General features: G+C 34.6%; 1 protein-coding gene across 4 annotated transcripts in view; it reads right to left on the reverse strand.

The window, feature by feature from the left end:
* Positions 1 to 1,154: 1,154 nt before the first annotated feature.
* LOC144448239 (uncharacterized) overlaps positions 1,155 to 20,945 on the reverse strand; it is a 20,315-nt gene continuing 524 nt past the window's right edge. Inside the window, exons 2-15 of one of the 4 annotated variants that reach the window (XM_078138402.1) lie at positions 18,965 to 19,202; positions 17,554 to 18,792; positions 16,428 to 16,490; positions 15,055 to 16,325; positions 13,709 to 13,866; positions 13,078 to 13,240; positions 10,983 to 11,174; positions 10,356 to 10,461; positions 9,051 to 9,220; positions 8,142 to 8,347; positions 7,316 to 7,393; positions 6,808 to 6,871; positions 6,039 to 6,148; positions 1,155 to 2,583 (exon numbers count right to left, since the gene is read on the reverse strand). In XM_078138402.1, the coding sequence (XP_077994528.1) occupies positions 2,412 to 2,583; positions 6,039 to 6,148; positions 6,808 to 6,871; positions 7,316 to 7,393; positions 8,142 to 8,347; positions 9,051 to 9,220; positions 10,356 to 10,461; positions 10,983 to 11,174; positions 13,078 to 13,240; positions 13,709 to 13,866; positions 15,055 to 16,325; positions 16,428 to 16,490; positions 17,554 to 18,792; positions 18,965 to 18,971 (3,999 nt within the window). In that variant the 5' untranslated portion in view covers positions 18,972 to 19,202 and the 3' untranslated portion in view covers positions 1,155 to 2,411. Of the gene's footprint in view, positions 2,584 to 6,038; positions 6,149 to 6,807; positions 6,872 to 7,315; positions 7,394 to 8,141; positions 8,348 to 9,050; positions 9,221 to 10,355; positions 10,462 to 10,982; positions 11,175 to 13,077; positions 13,241 to 13,708; positions 13,867 to 15,054; positions 16,491 to 17,553; positions 18,793 to 18,964; positions 19,203 to 20,945 lie in introns of those variants that run through there. The other 3 variants (XM_078138401.1, XM_078138400.1, XM_078138403.1) reach the window with 3 other exon arrangements.

Consider the following 20,945-nt stretch of genomic DNA (forward strand, 5'->3'; position numbering starts at 1 on the left):
AATATTTGTTATTGTATGTACAATAACAAATTTTTATCCACAGTTTTTAGCTTTTCTTAATTGGTCGCATCAGTGCAGTGGTCGTATCTGCTATGCAATTGTATAGGCAGATACGATCTTACTGCACTGATGCGACAAATTTATTGAGGTACAAACACGGACTTGAACAATGCTATTTCACATTGGTTTTTTTAAAGTAGGAAACACATTTAGAGTTGTGTTAAGAATTAAAAATCCAACATAAATACCCATTTGTCATACATATGGTCATTTTAATGGCGGCTTGTCTTTTTTGATATTTGACAGAATTTATAAACTGCTTATTCAAATTTTTAGTTTTATTCCCTGATGTATATTTTTATGTAAAACATTCAAAATATTTTAAAATATTAAAACAACCAAGATAAGTTATGCAAAATGCACTTAATATGTAAATACTCAACTATGTAAAGATATACATATAATGTACTATATTAATCTTCCAGAATAGGAACCTTGATATATTATTGTAATTTGATAAAATGTGCTAACTTTCAATAATTGTGTGACATTTATAGTGGCCATTTGCCGATGGATGAGGGTTGGGTATTTATTTTGGATTTTGCTTTTTGATCCCTACTTGAAAAATCAGTGTGAAACAACATTGACAAAGTATTGTGCTTGTAACTCAATACATTGCAAAAAGCTAAATTATGCGTAAAATGTTTGTTATTATACGTATGTATATACAAACAATAACAAAGATTTAACACATTTATTAATCTTTTGCAATTTATTGAGTTACAACAAGGATTTTGAATATATTGTTTCACATTGATTTTTCATGTGTGAATCCATGATAAAATTGTTTTATAAATTAAAAAATCCAAAATAAATAGCCAATCCTCATTCATATAGCCACTTTAATCATCTAAGCTAAGAGTACATTTAATGGTTTATGCTTGTCATAAAATGAACAATTTTAAGAGCTTCATATATATTTTTATTTATATCAGTACCGAACTGATACTTGTTAATTATGGCAAATACTCAAGTTTAAATGCGTGAACCATACAGAAAACAAATTCAGAAGAGTCTTTCATAATTTTCTGATGTAAATGTTTATTAATAAAGAGATCATTTGGAATAAATTTAAAAAAAATGAAATCTGTGTCAATTATTGTGTGTGATTGTTGTGCACTATTTCATACTTTGATGAGCATGTGCAGGGTGGGTTCATTAATATGTCATAAGTTCAAAGGTCAACTTAAACAGTAACTGCAGAAATTTGTTGAAATTCTGAAATGGCAATATCCTGGGAGCAATATAATAAAGGTATACAGGAAATACTCTGTGAGTCATGTTATAACTTTTACTACACACAAACACACCACTGGCTCTGTTTGATACAAGCACACAGAAACCAATAAGAAATTGAGCATGGAACAAGATTGAATGACTACTTTCATCAAGGAAATACTGCACTTAATATATTAGCAGTTTCTGTAATTTTCCAATAAAATTGTAATTCATTGTATAAATACTTTTAATAGTTATCTTACAATTATCTGATCTGCATGGCTGCAGATGTATAATTCATTGTAGAAATGGTTACATTACAACAATGAATCGGTGTGATAATTAGTAAAAATTATAGTCTTTGAGAACTAACTGAAGATTGTAAAGTCATAAAGTGTTCTTGTGGTCAAAATATGTATATTTACAGTACTTTCATTAACTGTATATCAAAGGGTAAATAAAATATGGTTTCTGACATTTATTGTCAATTATCAATACATTACACTATGTACATTAATACTCAGTGGTAATATGAACTGCTAGAGTTATATATAACTTGTACATTTCAAAGACTTAGTGTATGTCAATTAATTTACTCCACTTGAAATTATTAAGAGATGTCACTTAGGTTAAAGTTTAAAACATTGATATACTGGCAAATAAACTGTGGGTCTGTGATAGCATTATATAGAATATCACAGATTTCATTTCACATATTCTTGACCACGCTTTATATAGTTGATATGTAGCTCACTGTGAATTATGTCAGAAAAAGTGCATAAGCAAGAGTGAAACAGTCCTGATCAATAAATGCAATGCAATGTTTCAAACTAATATTCTTTATCATAGGATATCAAGGCACAATACAATGTATATTGTAGATCACCACCTGACTGTATATCTAAATGTTATGGAATAGAATGACAACCATGAGTTGTTATCAAAGGTTAAATTATGAGGGGAAGAGGGGGAAGATCTAAAAGTCCCATGCACCAAAAAGAACCCAGGCTTATGCATAGTTAGATATTAGATATTATAATCTTGTCAGTATTGACAAAGACATGTCCACAATAAACTGTCAAAGTACTACACACAACATTATATTCTTCACATCTTTCAGTCAACAGACTCCATCAACAGTCAAAGAATTCTCTCAGTCTTTCATTCTGTGTCCAGTCAGGTTCTTCATGGTCAGCCATGTTGTTTCTAGTTTGATGTATGACATCATAAATAGTTATAAACATGGCTGGGAACTTGGTCATAAAATAGTTGGCTATGTCTACATCTACCATGGACTGATGTAGTCTAGTAAAGAACAAAAAGTTTGATTGACATTTCAGGCTTCCACAGGTAAATTACTACATGAGATAACACAATATGAGATAACACAATATATACCATGCAGAAACTTAATTATGAACAAACTGTGATATATTAATATATTAAAAGCAATGTCAGTTACTATCATTTATATCCAAATAATAGTAATTACAATATATTATAAGTGGTTTATTTATAAGTGGTTTATTTACCCAATCGTATAAAATGATTACAAAATAATGGTAACAAAAATCAAAAGAGAGAAGGGTAAATGGGGAGTCAAGAAATAGCTTACAGCTAGTCTAGCCTGATCCCCGACATTGTATATTGCGAATGAAAACAATAAGAGGGTTCAGTCATTAAGATGACTGAAAACATAACTGGGAGAAGAAAATATATCACATATACATATACATATACATATGCATATACATATACATGTACACACAAAAAACATTTTTACTACATGAAAAAGTCTAATACAATAAACGAAAAGTCAATACATCTGTAAGTTTACAATTTAATCACCTGTACTGCTCTACTAAATATTGTTTAAGAGATTTCCTAAAAATATGTTGGGAATTTTTCGATCTGATTTGGATAGGAATATCATTCCAAATTTTTGCACCTACGAATGAAATAGCAAACTGACCAGAATTTGTTCTCGCATGGTACGGGTAAAGATTTTGACGATGGCAGAGTCTCGTGTCATATTCATGTTTTTTGTCACTAAAATAATCGGACAAGATATGTGGTGAGTTCAAGTGAACCAGGCTGTAAATAAAAGAACCTATTAAGAGTTTGTGAAGCTTGTAAATATCTAGAATATTTAGCTGTATAAATAAAGGAGCCGAGTGTTCCATGTGAGATTTGAACAGCATCGTGCGAACAATCATTTTTTGGGCAGTTAGAATGCAATTCAGATATGTTGGGTAAGTACTGCCCCAAACCTCTAGGCCGTAAGAAATATGGGGAAGTATAAAGGCATTGTACAAAAGTATTAAAATACTTAGTGGTAAAATGTGTCTTAGTCTATACAGAATTCCACATTTCTTCCTTATGAGTATATTTATTCTGTTAATATGGTCAGACCAGGTGAGGTGTTTATCTAATGAAATTCCAACAAAAGAAACAACATCCACCTCTTTGATTTGATCTCCACGAATGACAATAGAACCAGTTACATCTATTTTTTGTTGTCGACCCCTGAAGATAATAAAATTTGTTTTATTTCTATTTATGGTTAATTTATTGCTATCACACCAGAGTTGAACATCATGTAAATGATTTGATACTGTAGTAAGATCAATGTGATATGGATTAGAAAAAGAATGGAAAAGATTGGAATCGTCTGCGAACAGTCGAAAATCAAAGAATGTTGAAGACTTTTGTAGATCATTTATATAGATAAGAAATAAAGTGGGACCCAGAACTGAGCCTTGAGGTACACCATGACAAATTGTGGATTTTACTGACGAATGGCCATTTGAGTGGACGAATTGAGAGCGGTCTGTGAGATAACTTTTTACCCATTCTTGACAAGGACCCCTAAACCCATAATGTTCAAGTTTGGATAACAAAATTGGATGATTGATTGTGTCGAAAGCTTTGCTGAAATCAATAAATATTCCTATAGTTGGGCTTCCCTTGTCGATTTCTCGCAAAATATGATTTACTATATTGATCAGGGTCAGGTTGGTACTATGTTTTTTTCTGAAGCCGTACTGATGCTTGTACAAAATATCGAATTTTTCAAGGTAGGAAGTAATTTGTTTATTTATAGCTTTTTCAAAAACCTTGCTAAACAAGGGCAGAATGGATATCGGTCTATAGTTTCCAATTGTTTCCCTATCTCCTTTTTTGAAAATAGGCGTAACTTTAGCAATTTTTAGGGCTGTGGGGAATACACCAGTTGAAAATGAAATATTTATAATGTGGGCCAATGGCTTTGATATGATATCAGCTGCGTCGATAAGGAGCCTTGGGGGTAGATTATCCCATCCACTAGCTTTTTTGCAATCTAAATTGGCTAAAAGTCTGGTTACCTCAAAGACAGTAACTGGTTGAAGAAAAAAGGAGTGTGGTAAAGATAAATCAAGATAATCCCTATAATCACAAGATGCATGTGGAATATCGTTTGCCAGCTTTTCACCAACTTGAACAAAAAAATCATTGAAACTCTGAACTACCTCAGCTGGGTCTGACACAACACGTCCAGTACCATTTACATCAATATTTAAATTTTCTGGCAACTTATCAGGACCGTATTTCTTACCCAAAAGATCATTCACAACATTCCAAATTTTGTTACTCTGGTTTACATTGAATAAATTTACATAGTAATTCTTTTTAGCACATCTCAGAACACTGGTAAGTATATTTCTGTAAGACTTGTAATGAGAAACTGCACTTGACTCATGTTGACTAGTAATAACTTTTGCATATAATTTGTGCTTAGTGTTAATAGATTTCTTAATTGCTTTAGTTATCCAAGGATTTTTATTTCGCTTAGACTTGAGAGTCTTGACCTTCATGGGTGCATGAAGATCGCACACCTGGATGAATAAGTCGTGAAATGTGTCAAAGGCAGTATCTGCATTACTATTGTTATTTAAAATATTCCAATCCACCTTACGTAAGTCAGAAACAAAATTATCCTTATTATAACACTTGAAGTCTCTTACAAGTACAGACCTTAAAATTGGTAAATGTATATTAAAATTATCAAAAATGGAGAAGACCGGGAAATGATCAGAGATATCAGCAATGATTGTACCTGCGTCAATCTGACAGGAGCATATATTTGTATAAATGTGGTCAATTGTTGATTTCGAGGTATTTGTGATTCTGGTTGGCACTGAGATTAACTGTTCAAGATGAAGACACTGCATTCTAGATACGAAATTTCTGGCATTATTATCTGGCTTGGCAACATCGATATTGAAATCTCCCATGAGAATACAATATTTCTTATCAAGTTTTACATTACAAAGAACATCAAAAAGACTATTTATCCCTCTACTTCGCAAACCACGGCCTGTTTTACGGCAACGTTCTTAACGAGCCTATCTATATTTCAAAATGTAGTGGTAGAAATAATAACTCTGGCTTGCGAGAATGCTGATAAGTATAAATCTTCCTTGTAATTAATACATCTTTCATGGATGATTTTTGAGAGTTCTTTTTGAAAAAGATGTAGAGGCCTTGAAAATGGTTATCTGGTTTATGCACATAATGTTGCACTGATGAACTGCACAACAAGAATCTTGTAAAACGAGTATTGACAAATGAGCACAACTTTACATTTACACAAATAATTGTAAATTCAACAAAACATATTCCATTAGATTTACAGAAACTAAATGTGATAATAACACGACAACTCTTCTTCTACCTGTTTCTCTATCTTTGTATTGGTGATAGAATAATCATTTCCTTACCTTTCTTGGTTGTCATGACAATCTGTGATAAACTTCAGTAGATCAATGACACTGTCACTGTAGCTGGGACTCACTAAGTTATGAAATGGCCCTCTCATAACAGTCTGCCTCTGGAGTATGAAAATATTGATTTCAAGTTTATAGCAAATGAAGAAAGCAAATTGACAACTTGTCCATTGAATGCATATACATGTCTCTCTGAACTGATGTTTCCAACACAGAAGATGCCGATGTATGTTAGAGATTGATTGTTCATAATGGAGTCATGATGGGTGAATGGTTAGCGTGACCGGCTGAATTGGAATCTACAGGTTGCAGGTTCAAGCCCCGTCACTGCCTGATGTTTGTTTCTGAGTGGCTAAAGTCCTTGGGCAAGATTTGAACCATGACTGAGCCTCAGTCAACCCAGCTGTATAATTGGGGACCTGGTAGGATGTAGGTTGCAATGTGAAGGCTTTAATCTTATGCGCTTATAGAGGTTGCAATGGATTGTATGCTCCCGGGGAGTTGAGGAAGACTAAAGGGCCGTTGTGCCATTCTGATCCGAGCCAGGTGTAATAATTGTTAAGCCCTTTGAGCACGGAGTGGGAAAGCACTATATAATTGTACGAAGACTATATCATTCTGTACCAAGACTATATCATTCTGTACCAAGACTATATCATCCTGTACCAAGACTATATCAAGTGTACAATGACTATATCGCTACTGTCTAACATCACAAATTTGAATTTTGCTGTAATTCATATTTCAAATTATACTGACATACCCAATGTCCACTGTCCATCTTTTCTGTAGCATCATTAATTCTCTGCACCATGGTAACAGGATTTCTGACAAATAATGAAAATTGTTATAATTTAAGTACTGTTGTGTTTTCCATATCTCTTCAAGATATAAATAAATTTGTATATTTGAATCAAATTATTAAATACAAACATTTCCCATTCAAGTCTAATTGACCAAATTCATAACAAAAATATTCATTTTTTGTTATAATCCTGAGAAATTTGTACAGTGACCAAATATTAATAAAATTGCAAATCTACTAAATATGTATGGTATTAAGTGTTTATTATTTTTATCATTCTTAATCAATAAAAATGTGAAACCTCCCTACTGAGACTATAATCTAAAATGAAACCAACATCCATTCAATAGCTTATCACTGTTGTATCAACATGTTGAGACAATAGTTTTAGTGTGTGTCTATCTTAGTAAGCCGAAGGCTCAATTACCAGTCTAAGAGTACATGTAATATACATTACAATACAGACCTGTTGGGAGACTGTAATTCTCTGCTAACACAAACAAGGAATAGAACTTGTCTCTTTGATTTCCAAAAATATGGATGTCTGCAATCAATAGGAGAGATTATTGAAATAAAATATTAAAATGATTCTAAATCTATATTGTGTACCCCATCCAACACGGATTATCATCACACAGGCGTAAGGCTGGCGGCGTCCTTTAGATCTCCCCCTTGTTCAGGTGAGCACGATCTATGAGACGGGTGATATCAATGCTGGAGAGGACAGATTTGACTTTGATTGTTGAATGGACAGTGGTAAGAGATTCTATTTTGGAAGTGTCCGAGGAATAAGTGAATATTTATAACAGTTTTATTTGGTGAAGATAATGAGGGAAGAACCAGGCACACACTTCCCCTAGTAGAATGTGATAATTTTTCTCATGTCAAGCTCATTGAAGTCCTGAGATGAAATTTCAAATTCAAACGAAACCACCCACAGTCATTAACACAATATAACATATGTCTTTGTGAATCAATCACAGAATTCTGCCAAATGATAAGTTAGGGTTTATTGGGCCAGTTACATAATGTCCAAATCATAGACCCTCCACCCACAAATATAGTACATTTGTCATATTAGGGCGCTACTTAATACACTGCTTGCATCATACTAACAGTTGAGGGTTTACTCATGCAGGAAAAACAGTTGGTTCATGATTTGTCATTGCACTAGATGGGTGAAGAGAGCTCTTGAGATTTGAAGCCAAGGATAGCATCTAGACTACAGGTAAAAAACATAGTTATGTTCACAGTATATGCTATTCTCTTAATGTGAACTGATTGGCAATTACCCTAGTACTTGATTGATAGATGGTCTAACTGTGCGGTCTATCTGCAGCATCCATGTGATAAGATGTACTGCTATTACATCTTTCACAGATTGAAGATTCCAATTTCCACGACGGATATTCTCGGCTACTTTTCCAGGATATTTTTTCATTTTCCCACATGGATGTCTGCCACCAGTCAAAATGTAGACCATCAACATTCCTGCCACCTGTGAGTGGAAGTACCATAGTGGTTAAAGGGGAGCTATATAGTACTATGGGATGAGGTAGAGTTAGAAGTCAATCTAATTAAAATCTGATGTGACATCTGACCCTGTCTAATACAAAATCTCATTTGAATCTCAAGGATCTCATGCTTTTGAGTAGCCAATCTGAGTGATTTTGAAAGAAGCATGCTGATCAATTGTAGAAACCTTACAAGATCTTGAGATTCAATTGGCAATGTCTATTACACAGAGTCAGATGTGGGATGGTGGCAATCACCTGGAACAAAACAAATGTCCCAACGCAATGGAAATAGAGGTAAATAAAGACAATTAGCTGCTTTCACCACATCAGATTTTAATCAGATTGAGCTAAAAGGTAGACAGACAAATGAAAGAGTGGAACTGAGCAAAAGTAACCTGAAGAGAATGGAGTACATGTAAAGTGCAATTGGTCATATAATATGAAATGTTATCTTTATATTACATTGAAGTAAGCCTTGTAGAGACCATTCAATTTGATACAAGACAGTGGGGGGGGGGGGGGGGGACTTTCCCAAAAGGGTATAAATGATTTTTGTCAGGGGAGGGAATGGCTGTAAATGCGAATGTACAGTATGCTTTTTTGTTTGTTGGTTTGTCTTTGTGTATACTCTCAAATTTATTAGATTAGGTAATAGGTATCAGGGGCAGTTTACTACTTAAATACCTGAATATCACTTCTATGACTGCATTCTACTCTCTTATTTTGTATCCCACTATCATTATCTTCTTCTTCATCCTCATCATCTTCATCATCATTCTCTTCATCTTCATCTTCATTATCATTACTGTCATGCAGAGATGATAAGACTTCAGTAGCTTGCCAACACATTGATCCTGAAAAAAGAAAGAAATAACTATTACCATCATTCTTGCAAACCAAAGCTGACATTTCTTCCGTGAAACTGAAATAACAAGCATATTGGATGGTGATGTAAAAGAGGGTGTGGTTGACAATGATGTATTATCATATACCCACTATCAATTCCAATGCAATTCAATGGGGAGCACACGCACTGACACTGCGTAATAATTTCCCACATCACTCCCCTAATCTTCCGCATCACACCCGGCACATTTTGTAAGTTGTATAATCAATACATCAGCTTGTCTAAGAAGAATAATCATCTCGTGTATATATAGGGTAAGTATGGTAAGCAGCACACTCATCGATATCCAGTCACTCAGTGATTTGCTTTGTTAATTTCTTCACAATTTTATGTTTTTGCAAATACAATATCATCTCACTGCCAATTTACATGACTGTGTAATTCAAATGATGTTACTGTTCCATAACATGGGGTATGTGATAAACTCTTTACAGCCTGGATATGGGTTTTGTGGACCTCGGTCATATGGCTTACAGGTCAATTAAAGTCAGGCCTTCCGCTTACCTTGGTCCACAACACCCATATCCAGACTGTAAAGTTAATAGAATAACAAGCACTTATATTGTAAGAGTTAAGCTGGGATATCTTGGTCAAAGATGAATTTTCCACTCATGTACATCCACCAGCATTCCATCACTACAGAACACAATTCATGGGTGAGGTGTCAGCTAGGCTATTGTGTTTTTTCCTTATCAAGGTTAATATTTGCTCTTCTACAACACCATCTGGAAGCATGGCCTGGTAGGTCAAGTAACATATCTATTGACACTGCCCTACCTTATCCTAAATGGTAAAACTTTTAATTAATGACTGGGACTGTTGATTTGTTTCACACATTTACATATTCCATTTCTCTTCTTCATCACTAGAGGGCACAATTCAATGAAGAGTTCTAGTGCATCATTCTACAAAGTGTAAACCTAGGTATCAACTTTTCTGCCTGAGATAAGATTGCAACAACAATCAACACACAGACAGTAGAAATTGGAAAATGTCCTAAAACCAAATTCACAACACTTTTTTTAAAATTCATCTGCATTGCCTGTGGTCACTGCATTTCATGATTTGTATTTAACAATTACCTGCTCCACCTGTCATGAATGTACTGGCTCCAGAGTTAACTTGCCGGCAGATTCCAAAGTCAGTTATCTTGGCTAGACCATTACTATCGATCAGGATATTCTCAGGCTGAGGAATATAAAAATAACATAAAATTGTCCGGAAATAATATCAACCTAGGAAGTTGTCAGTAATTACAGGTTTTTGCCAGTAATAAGGTAAATAATTTATGGAAATATGCTAGCACTTTGCTGGTGAAAATTTAGAATTTACCTGTATTTTGCTAGAGGAATAACTAGGCCAAATATTAGATTTCCTAGGCTGAATAACAGACATTATGATGTTGTTAAAAATGTGCACATGATCTAGAGCTAGTTCTAGGACATGTTGTCATGAAAAAGTGAAGAACAAAACTATGGAAATTTAATATTATGATTTAAAGAACACAACTAAAACAGTGAGCGCTACATTTTTATTGTAATCTTCGACTGGAAACATTACACTGAACTGAAAACAGGAGTATACAATGTAGTGTGTATCTCAATGTTGATTGTAGAAATTATGAAAGAAAACTATAAACTATGGTAATATCTGACCTGTGGTTATACTAACAGTGACAGTGATTGTGGTAACTATTCAATAATTTTTACCTTGAGATCTCTGTGTACAATTTGTGGGTCATGGTTGTGTAAAGCCTTCAGACCAGACAAAAACCCAAAGGTGAGTTTCCTGGCTTCTTTGTCTAACTTGCCAAGTTTCTTCAACTCGTCCACATGTTGTTTCAATGTCTTCTCACATAACTCTAGTATGATGTATACATAGTGATCCTCCTTAACTATGTCCTGTGAAATACACAATTTAAGTATGATATGTGTACCTGATGTCCTCCTTAACTATATGTCCTGTGGAATTAACTATGATATACCGGTATATGGTATGATATATAGTGATCCTTCGTAACTTTGTTCTGTCAAAAAATTAAAAAATACACTATTCTAGAAAGTTATACATACAGATCTTGCTGAGTATATCCCTTGTGTATTGAATGTTACCAACTCTACTGCATACAGGTATGAAAACAGAAGTTGTATGGCATGTGTAGAAATAGTCCAGAGACTTGGCTATTAATAAAGTTTCATTATACTATAGCCTGACAGTATACATGTATGTTCTGGTAAACATCATTTTCTTGCCAGATAGCCTTTATAGTCTCTGGAAAAGGGTAGACATGCATACCCAACTTTGGGAAGCATGTTAGCAATGTGATTCAATATTGAAGTACTGTCTGCAGTACACTTCAAGGTTTATCATACACTGTAGCTATGCAAAATGTCACAAGAAATACAACTGTAACAATGTTGTATATCAAATATTTATTAACTGTGGAGCTGCTACAAAATGAGTATTCAAATACTTTTGAAACCAGCACACAACTATCACAGAGTATTTAGCAATGTTCAAAAGAATCTCTCTATCATAGTGTAGGATAGTATAGTATATAGTACAGTATAATATAGTATAGTATAGTATAGTACAGTATAATATAGTATAGTATAGTATAGTACAGTACAGTACAGTACAGTACAGTACAGTACACAGTACAGTACAATATAGCATATAGCATAGCATAGCATAGGATAGCATAGGATAGCATAGCATAGCATAGCATAGCATAGCATAGCATTGGCAGTGCAGCGCAGCGCAGCATATAGTATATTATATTGTAGCATTACCAATTCCAGTGAATTTTGTGACGTCATCGCTGTACATTATTACTGATAATGTACTCCGTTATTGGGCATCACGGCCCCGGAACGAGCATAACAATACAAGCTTATTCCGTAAGGCAATAAAGGTGTGGGTATTGAAGAACAGGGAAATTATGGGGTAAACACCATAAGAATATTTTTTAAAAAGATTGAAATTAAAATGAAACAAATTGTGTTCACAGCAGTTCATTGAAGTGTATGTGTGTACATGTACGTACGTGTGTCGCTATGATTAGTATTCAGCTTCCAGGCCGAACATGGCAGACGATGTTCAGCGCTGTGTATATTATACGTTGTTTTGCGTTTCTCGGTCTACAAATTCACTGGAATTGGCAAAACTATAAAATAATAACAATAATGTACGCCCTCCCAGTCCATAATGGACTCAAGCAAACTTTGCACTCCATAATGGGCTCGGCTGTCGCCTCGCCCATTTTGTCGTTCAAAGTTTGCTTTCGTCCATTATGGGCTTGGAGGCGTACATTATTGTTTAAGTATTGTATAGTATATTTTATTTGACATGAAATAATGTAAGAAATACATTATCTATAGTCAATAAACATACAAAACAACAAGAACAATGATAATAGATAAATATAAATATGTATATATATAAAACACCAAACTACAGTATTGAATACAAAAATAATAATGAATTAGAGAATTTTCCAAAGTTATTAGTGATAAAACCATCATTTGTGCTCATTATTATTTTTTTTAAAGATATTTTGAGAAACTTTGATCATACATTTCAATTCTTCTTTGAAATTGGTTTCTAGCTTCAATTACAGATGTATTACTACAATCCATTAAAGCGTGGATTCCATCACCAATAGCTTTAGTATTACATAAATGACATAGTCTTTCATGGGGTTTGGGGGGGGGGGGGGTCATATCATATATCATACTAAGCAAACACACAAGATAATTATTTTTCTTAGACAAGCTGATGTATTGATGTAAAATTACAACTTACATAACACTTGACAATGTTGGCAGACCTTAAGGTTGGATATTCTAACACTTTTAATTCTTCTTGCATTTTAGCCGATGTATTATTTGTGGTGTCAATACGTTTAACTGCTACTCCAACGTCTGTTTTCTTTACATACCCTAGTAACACTTTTGTACCATCAGATCTGAAGTACAACAAAAAATATTAAAATATTATTTTTCAGGTTTCCATATTTAGAACTAATGATTCTCATATATAAAACTAAATCAATGCTGTACAGAAAATTATCAATTCTACTATCATACCTTACCTTCTTTTCACAATCAACAAAAAAAATTATGAATTTTTTTTTTCAAAGTTAACATGAGCAATAAAACCATCAAACCCAATATTTAAATATAAATAGATATTATTTGCCAAATACTGTCCCCGCCCTCCATCCTCATATTAGGGTTCTAGACCTTATCAAGAGATCAGTCTTTAAATTGTTTCAAATTTACAATGTATGTACTATATTTGTAAAATCTTACCCATGTGAATCTTGTAACCCCATGCCAACCCATCCTGATATTAGGGTACTCAAGCTTACGAAGAGACAAGCTTTGGGTTAGTTCAAATTTACATTACATGTCCTATATTTGTAAAATCTTACCCATGTGCAATCAGATAGTCTTTGCCAACTTTTTCACACATTTTGACTTCTCCAAGACTTGAACTTTTAATTCTTATACATTTATCATCTGAGATAGATTTCAGTTTTTCTAACTTTTCAGACCAGTTACTTCTTTGCTGTCTCCGTTTTCTGGGTTCCTGAAATTAAGTTGAAGTCTATCAAACTAAATGTAGGCTGGTGAGAAATCTTGTTATTATCACAGTTCAATGTAAATAAATATAGTCAGTAAGTTTTATTGTTTAAGGTTATAACATAACCAAGTGTCTACAATGATGTACTTTACTGAGTAGTCAGAATTACCAATGACCTTTCACCTCTAGTAATTACTAAGAGGTTAATTTTGAGTGGTTCAGTAAAATCTAATATGGCGGGTGGGGGGAGGGGTTTACTTCAATTATGTGTTATGGATGGGGTTGGGGTTTCACCTCAATAATGCCCTTCAGATCAGTTGCATGGTTATGTATATAGGCGTAAATCACTGGATGTGACCAAAAATTGATATATTTCAACATTAATTTACATAAAGATGTATTAAGGTGGAGATACATAAAAAATCATTATTTTGACCATTTTTTTAGATTATAGGATTATAGATTGTAAGACAATAGGAAATACAATAGCATTTAAGAGGAGAGAAAAACCTTTCAGAACATATATAGGTTGATGGTGTAAACTTTATTTATTGTTGGGAAACAATAACTTGAAGATATGTCACCCTTCAAATCTTCTTTTTGTGCATCTCCACCTTAACATGTATGAATATTATCAACTTTAACTGATACCATGCTTGTTGTATTAATATTACAATAAAATGATGTAGCATTGGTGTTTCACTCATTTTGACACAGATAGACATATTTCAATTCTAGACTAACAATAACAGAGACACAATAAACACAGCAGGATCCTTTGCCCAATCACATTGAACACTGATAAGCATTGCTATTCTTCCACAGTGCACTAAAACAGGCTTCTAATGAAAACATTACACATGGACTTGATAATTTTGTTGACATCATGGCTTCCTACTTGAGAAATCAATGTGAAACAACAGTGACCTAAAAAATGTGTAAAAAGTTTGTTTTGTTTGAGATACAATAACAACGACTTACACATTTATTAATCTTTTGCAATGTATTGAGTTACAAACAAGCACTTGAAATATGTTGTTTCATATTAATTTTTCAAGTAGGAAGCCATAAAAAATATTTTTATGAATTGAAAATCCAAATCTCATCCATATGGTAAATTTAATAATGGTGGAAATCAATAGATTATAAACAAAGTACATACTGGACATTTTGATAATAAAACAAAATACATACTATCTGGTCTCTATCCATGGGTAGTTCTTCCTTCACTACAACATTGCTACCATGACTACCAGAAGATGATTGACAGCTAGATGATGACGGCATGGATGGCCCATGGTGTAAATCTCTCTCATCCGCTCTGTTCATTGCATAGTGCTGTCTAATATTAGGAATTGACCAGCGTTGATGTGTCTCTATGTCACTGAAGCCAACTGAAGCCGTCTCATCAACCCCAAAACTCTGGCCAGTTCCCGCTTCTGTGATTGGTTTACCAATTGAATCAATACTAGGGTTGGTCATGTGACTGTCACCAAATGAAGCCATCTTAGTATCCCCAAAACTCTGGCCAGTTCCTGCTTCTGTGATGGGTTTACCCACTGAATCAATACTAGGGTTGGTCATGTGACTGTCACTAAATGAAGCCATCTTAGTATCCCCAAAACTCTGGCCAGTTTCTGCTTCTGTGATGGGTTTACCCACTGAATAAATACTAGGGTTGGTCATGTGACTGTCACCAAATGAAGCCATCTTAGTATCCCCAGAACTCTGGCCAGTTCCTGCTTCTGTGATAGGTTTACCCACTGAATCAATACTAGGGTTGGTCATGTGACTGTCACCAAATGAAGCCATCTTAGTATCCCCAAAACTCTGGCCAGTTCCTGCTTCTGTGATGGGTTTACCCACTGAATCAATACTAGGGTTGGTCATGTGACTGTCACCAAATGAAGCCATCTTAGTATCCCCAGAACTCTGGCCAGTTCCTGCCTCTGTGATTGGTTTACCCACTGGGTAAATAGTAGGATTGGTCATGTGACTGTCACCAAATGAAGCCATCTTAGTATCCCCAGAACTCTGGCCAGTTCCTGCTTCTGTGATTGGTTTACCCACTGGGTCAATAGTAGGATTAGTCATGTGACTGTCACCAACTGAAGCCATCCCATCAACACCAATACTCTGACCACTTCCTGCTTCTGTGATGGGTTTACCCACTGGGTCAATAGTAGGATTGGTCATGTGACTGTCACCAAATGAAGCCATCCTATCAACACCAATACTCTGGCCACTTCCTGCTTCTGTGATGGGTTTACTGATTGATTCAAAATTAGTGGTCATGTGACTGTCACCAAATGAAGCCATCCCATCAACCCCAAAACTCTGGCCAGTTCCTGCTTCTGTGATTGGTTTACCGATTGGTTCAATACAAGTAGTGGTCATGTGACTGTCATCAACTGAAGCCATCTCAGTATCCCCAAAACTCTGGCCACTTCCTGCTTCTGTGATGGGTTTACCGATTGATTCACTACTAGGATCGGTCATCTGACTGTCACCAAATGAAGCCATCCCATCAACCCCAAAGCCCTGACCACTTCCTGCTTCTGTGATTTGTTTACCCATTGATTCATGGTCTATTTCTTGTATAGGTGTCGCTTCACTTGTTTCCATGGTTTCTAAACATTTTTTTTTCAAATCAAGACAATGATGACATCACTCGTTATTGATGATAAGTTTACTCTAGGTTTGAACAACTGTAAACATGCAATATGGGAACTTGCAAAGCTGCAATCTTGAATATCCTGAATGTTGCATCATGGGAGATATTATGATAAATATGAATTAATCACTATTGTAAACACCAATAATCTAGTCATGGTTACCGTGACCACTGTAGCATGGCTATTCTATCAATCGCTCCAGATTAGGTATTATGATAACTAAGTAATCCCATAGTCCTTTGCATCTGAGCATGCTCAGTCTGGATTTCAAGTTCCCTCTTAATTCACTTGATTGTTCCATTATTTGCATAGGCAGTGGAAATTTCAAGATGTCACAACTTTCAGTCAACTTCATTTTAAACTTGCATGAATATTATACATGCATAATGTAATCTTTGCAACCAATTATTCATTTAGTTTTAACATATTCGGAGAAAAACTGTTAATACAATGATAGAGGTGAATGCAAAACTTACAAATAATTGTCTGTTGAGTTTGTTCCAGTATTTCAATAATGAGTTTTGTATACGCACATAATTCAGCTTTGTTATTTGCATAAGAATTAATGTGTGACTGAACTTTTTGAAATTGTGTACATATGTGAACCAGTGAAAGAATTCACAAACCTTCTGATGGGAATGCTTCCACAACTTGAGTTAGGAATTCTTTCCTAGATTTGTGATCCAATGTAAGAATTTACAAACCTTCTTTTGGGAATGCTTCCACAACTTGAGTTAGGAATTCTTTCCTAGATTTGTGAACCAACGTAAGAATTTACAAACATTCTGTTGGGAATGCTTCCACAACTTCAGTTAGGAATTCTTTCCTAGATTTGTGAACCAATGTAAGAATTTACAAACCTTCTGTTGGGAATACCTCCACAACTTGAGTTAGGAATTCTTTCCTAGATTTGTGAACGCATGAAAGAATTTACAAACCTTCTGTCGGGAATGCTTCCACAACTTGAGTTAGGATTATTCTTTCCTAGATTTGTGAACCAATGTAAGAATTTACAAACCTTCTGTTGTGAATACCTCCACAACTTGAGTTAGAAATTCATCCCTGGACTTGTCAAATTCATCATGTTTAATCAGATCTTCCTTCAGAATAGCCGCTTTTCTGAAGGAAACCCTTCTTCTTGTTAGTCTGTCTATGATTTTACTTGTCCACGATCCACTGTCTGCACTTGCTGTACTGTCATACAGTCCTGTATCAACACTACAGTAGTGCCCATAGTCATCAGATGGGAACAGTCTGTTTAGGAATTTAACAACTCCAGAACAACTCGGAATGAGAACTGGTAGACCAGCCTGCATGGCAAGGAAAGCAGGAAAGTTCAGTGGATCTTTCTTCTCTGGAGAAACTAACAACACACTCTGTTTCATCACATTCCCTAATTCTGACATGTTCACTGCAGCGTGTATGGTTATATGGAGATAACCACATTTGGATTTCTTTATCAAATAGTCTTGAAATTGTTGGGTGAGATCTTCACTAACCCCATAGACATTCCAGACTGGAATCCCCACACAGTGGCATTTAAAGCTGTCTGCAACTTTACCCATTGCCATAGCAATTACACCATATCTCTTGAAGTCTTTCTCTGTCTGGACGTTGCAGATTGTAATAATCTGATGTTTCAAAAACTTATCAGATTGTAATGTTATTGCAGTGAACTGTTTATTCAGTGCTGGGTAGAAACAGAAATGTTTAGGTTGTGATGGTAATGCTTGGTACTTTGTTCTGAAGTGTTCATATACATATGGTCCCACTGAAAACACAACCTCAGCTTCAGCCGCAACATTCAAGGCTTTCCACTCTAATGCATTGTGGCCAAAATCTTCAGGTATTTCATGGTTGAATAAAATCAGTTTGGAGGTCTTAGCAATGTCTTGTTTCAAAGCCAACACTGCATCAATCAGTCCACTATCTACATCTTCGCCTAGCACCAAGTGCCCAACTAGCACACCAAATCCTTTCAGAGAGTGTAAGTATTCATACATAGTAGCATGACTAACTGTCAACCAATCAATGCATGGTGTCTTATTTTGTAGTCTTGCCACTGTGCTCTCAGGGACATGGATGATATTGACACCTGTCTTTTCATCTCTAACACACCTTTCACTGTTTATATCTAATGTAGTTGAATATGTTTCAATCTGATGGCCAGCCACAGCTGCAGCAAGATTTCCATTGATAATTGCTACTCTGTTGACATCCTGACACCATTTGTTACACACAAATAGAGTTTTATCTGCTGAGTGCAAGGAAACATCCAATGATTAGAACTTATGATTCCATATACATACAGACACACAGACAGACAGACAGACAGACAGACAGACATACACACACACACAGACACACAGGCACACAGACAGACATACACAGTGTAGTTTAAGGTTGAAGTAAATAAATGTATTTATTACCTGACATGATGGAATGCAATTTCACTTTCGCCAATCCACCTTATAAAGATAATGTACTGCAACTTCTTCCATATATGGAATTCCATCTGTATCTATCACCTATAAATACAGAAATGCCTACTATCTGCCAAATATGGAAAGTCATCAGTAGTCAGTCAGCATATATGGATTAGCAATGTCTGTTATCTGCCAAATATGGAATGTCATCAGTAGCCAATCACCATATAAGGAATCTCATCTGCAAATAATCACAAGTCAATATGTAAGGTTCAAAAGAAGTGCATTTTGTACACCTTAAACAAAAATAAAAGAGAAATATATCATTCAAAAAGAAATAATGTATTTCACTCTGTAATAAAACTACTGTGGCTTCAAATCTAAAGATCTCTCTTCACCCTGTTTATCTCATCGAGAAATCATGAACCAAAAGTTGTTCATGCAGATGAGTAAACCAACCCCAACTGTTAGAATAATATAAACAGTGTATAAGTAGTATCTTGAGCTGACAAATATACCATATTTGGAAATAAAATTACTGCCCCCCCCCCCCCCCCCCCCCCCGATTAAACAACTTATTATTGGGCAGAATTCTGTAATTGATTAACAAAGGCATGATGTTAATGACTGTGTGGGTGGCTTTGATTGAATTTGAAATTTCATTTCAGGACCTCACTGAGCCATAAGGAGCTCGTCTTCCAACAGTGAATAAGTTGCAATAATATGTAAATGATAGAGAATACCAAAAAAAATTATATAAAATTAATTAACACTAATAGTCTGGGCTCTTTTTTGAGAGATCAAGAATGTGCAACTTGACTAGCTAGCTGTATGAAATGTGTGTACAAAATATGATGACACATCTGTTCATGTGCAGAATGGGTTATAGCTATTTACAGAACGTCAACGTCATTTGATTCACAAAGTTGTATGCACCTCCATAACACTGTCACTTGTACACAAAAATGTATACATGTAGGAAACATGAGGGAAGAACACTTTTCATTTCTCAAATAAATATTTTCATATAAAGACTATTATGTTATAAATCATATATCAAGCAATATCCACTCATATTTACAAATAAACAGTTTTTGTTGATATTAAGTTTTTTTTAATTACATCTCCCAAACTGAAAACACTCCATATACGTTATACTCCTTGTACTCCTTATTTTTTTGTTAACTTTTATTACTCTAGTTTATATATTTACTAGTTGTTTTAGCACCAAAAACTTATTGTAAAAAATCCAATGAAGAAACAAAGTTTTCTTAACAGAGGCAATAAAGATTCTATTTTATGCTATTCTATTCTATTCTATTCTATTCTATTCTATTCTATTCTATTCTATTCTGTTCTATTCTATTCTATGTATATATATATATATATATATATATATATATATATATATATATATATATATATATATATATATATATATATATATATATATATATATATATATATCATCATTACATACCAACATAGGTTTAACAACTCTAGTGTTTCCTTTGTCCATCCTACATTGGCCTTTGACAATAAGTGGCATGGGGAAAGCTTGATGACTCAGAGGGAAATTCCATCTCAGTGGTGTGGATGTTATGAATGGTAATTCCCTTTCATTTGTTTACTACTCTGTATATAAGAATGGTGCACCCACTCAGTGGTGTCAGATGTACACTGAGCGACAGTTTAAGTTTCAAGCCCATTATCTACTACTAGGTTAATTCCAAATGAATAATGTCATTATATAGGTGCTTATCAGATCATAAAACAATTGCCTACAAACACCATACATAATTCACTGATACCATGCTTGCTATGATATATTATACTGATGGCAAATCCACACCAACACCCACGCGCAAGCAGTATGTGTAGAGTAATAACGTTTGCTTGATACACACACACTATTACTACTTTCGATTCAACGTGGTTCACTGATATTTTTCTTCAGGTCATATTGGTGTAAAATTTCACAATT

Source organism: Glandiceps talaboti, chromosome 17, assembly GCF_964340395.1.
Source record: "Glandiceps talaboti chromosome 17, keGlaTala1.1, whole genome shotgun sequence".
Lineage (NCBI taxonomy): Eukaryota > Metazoa > Hemichordata > Enteropneusta > Spengelidae > Glandiceps > Glandiceps talaboti.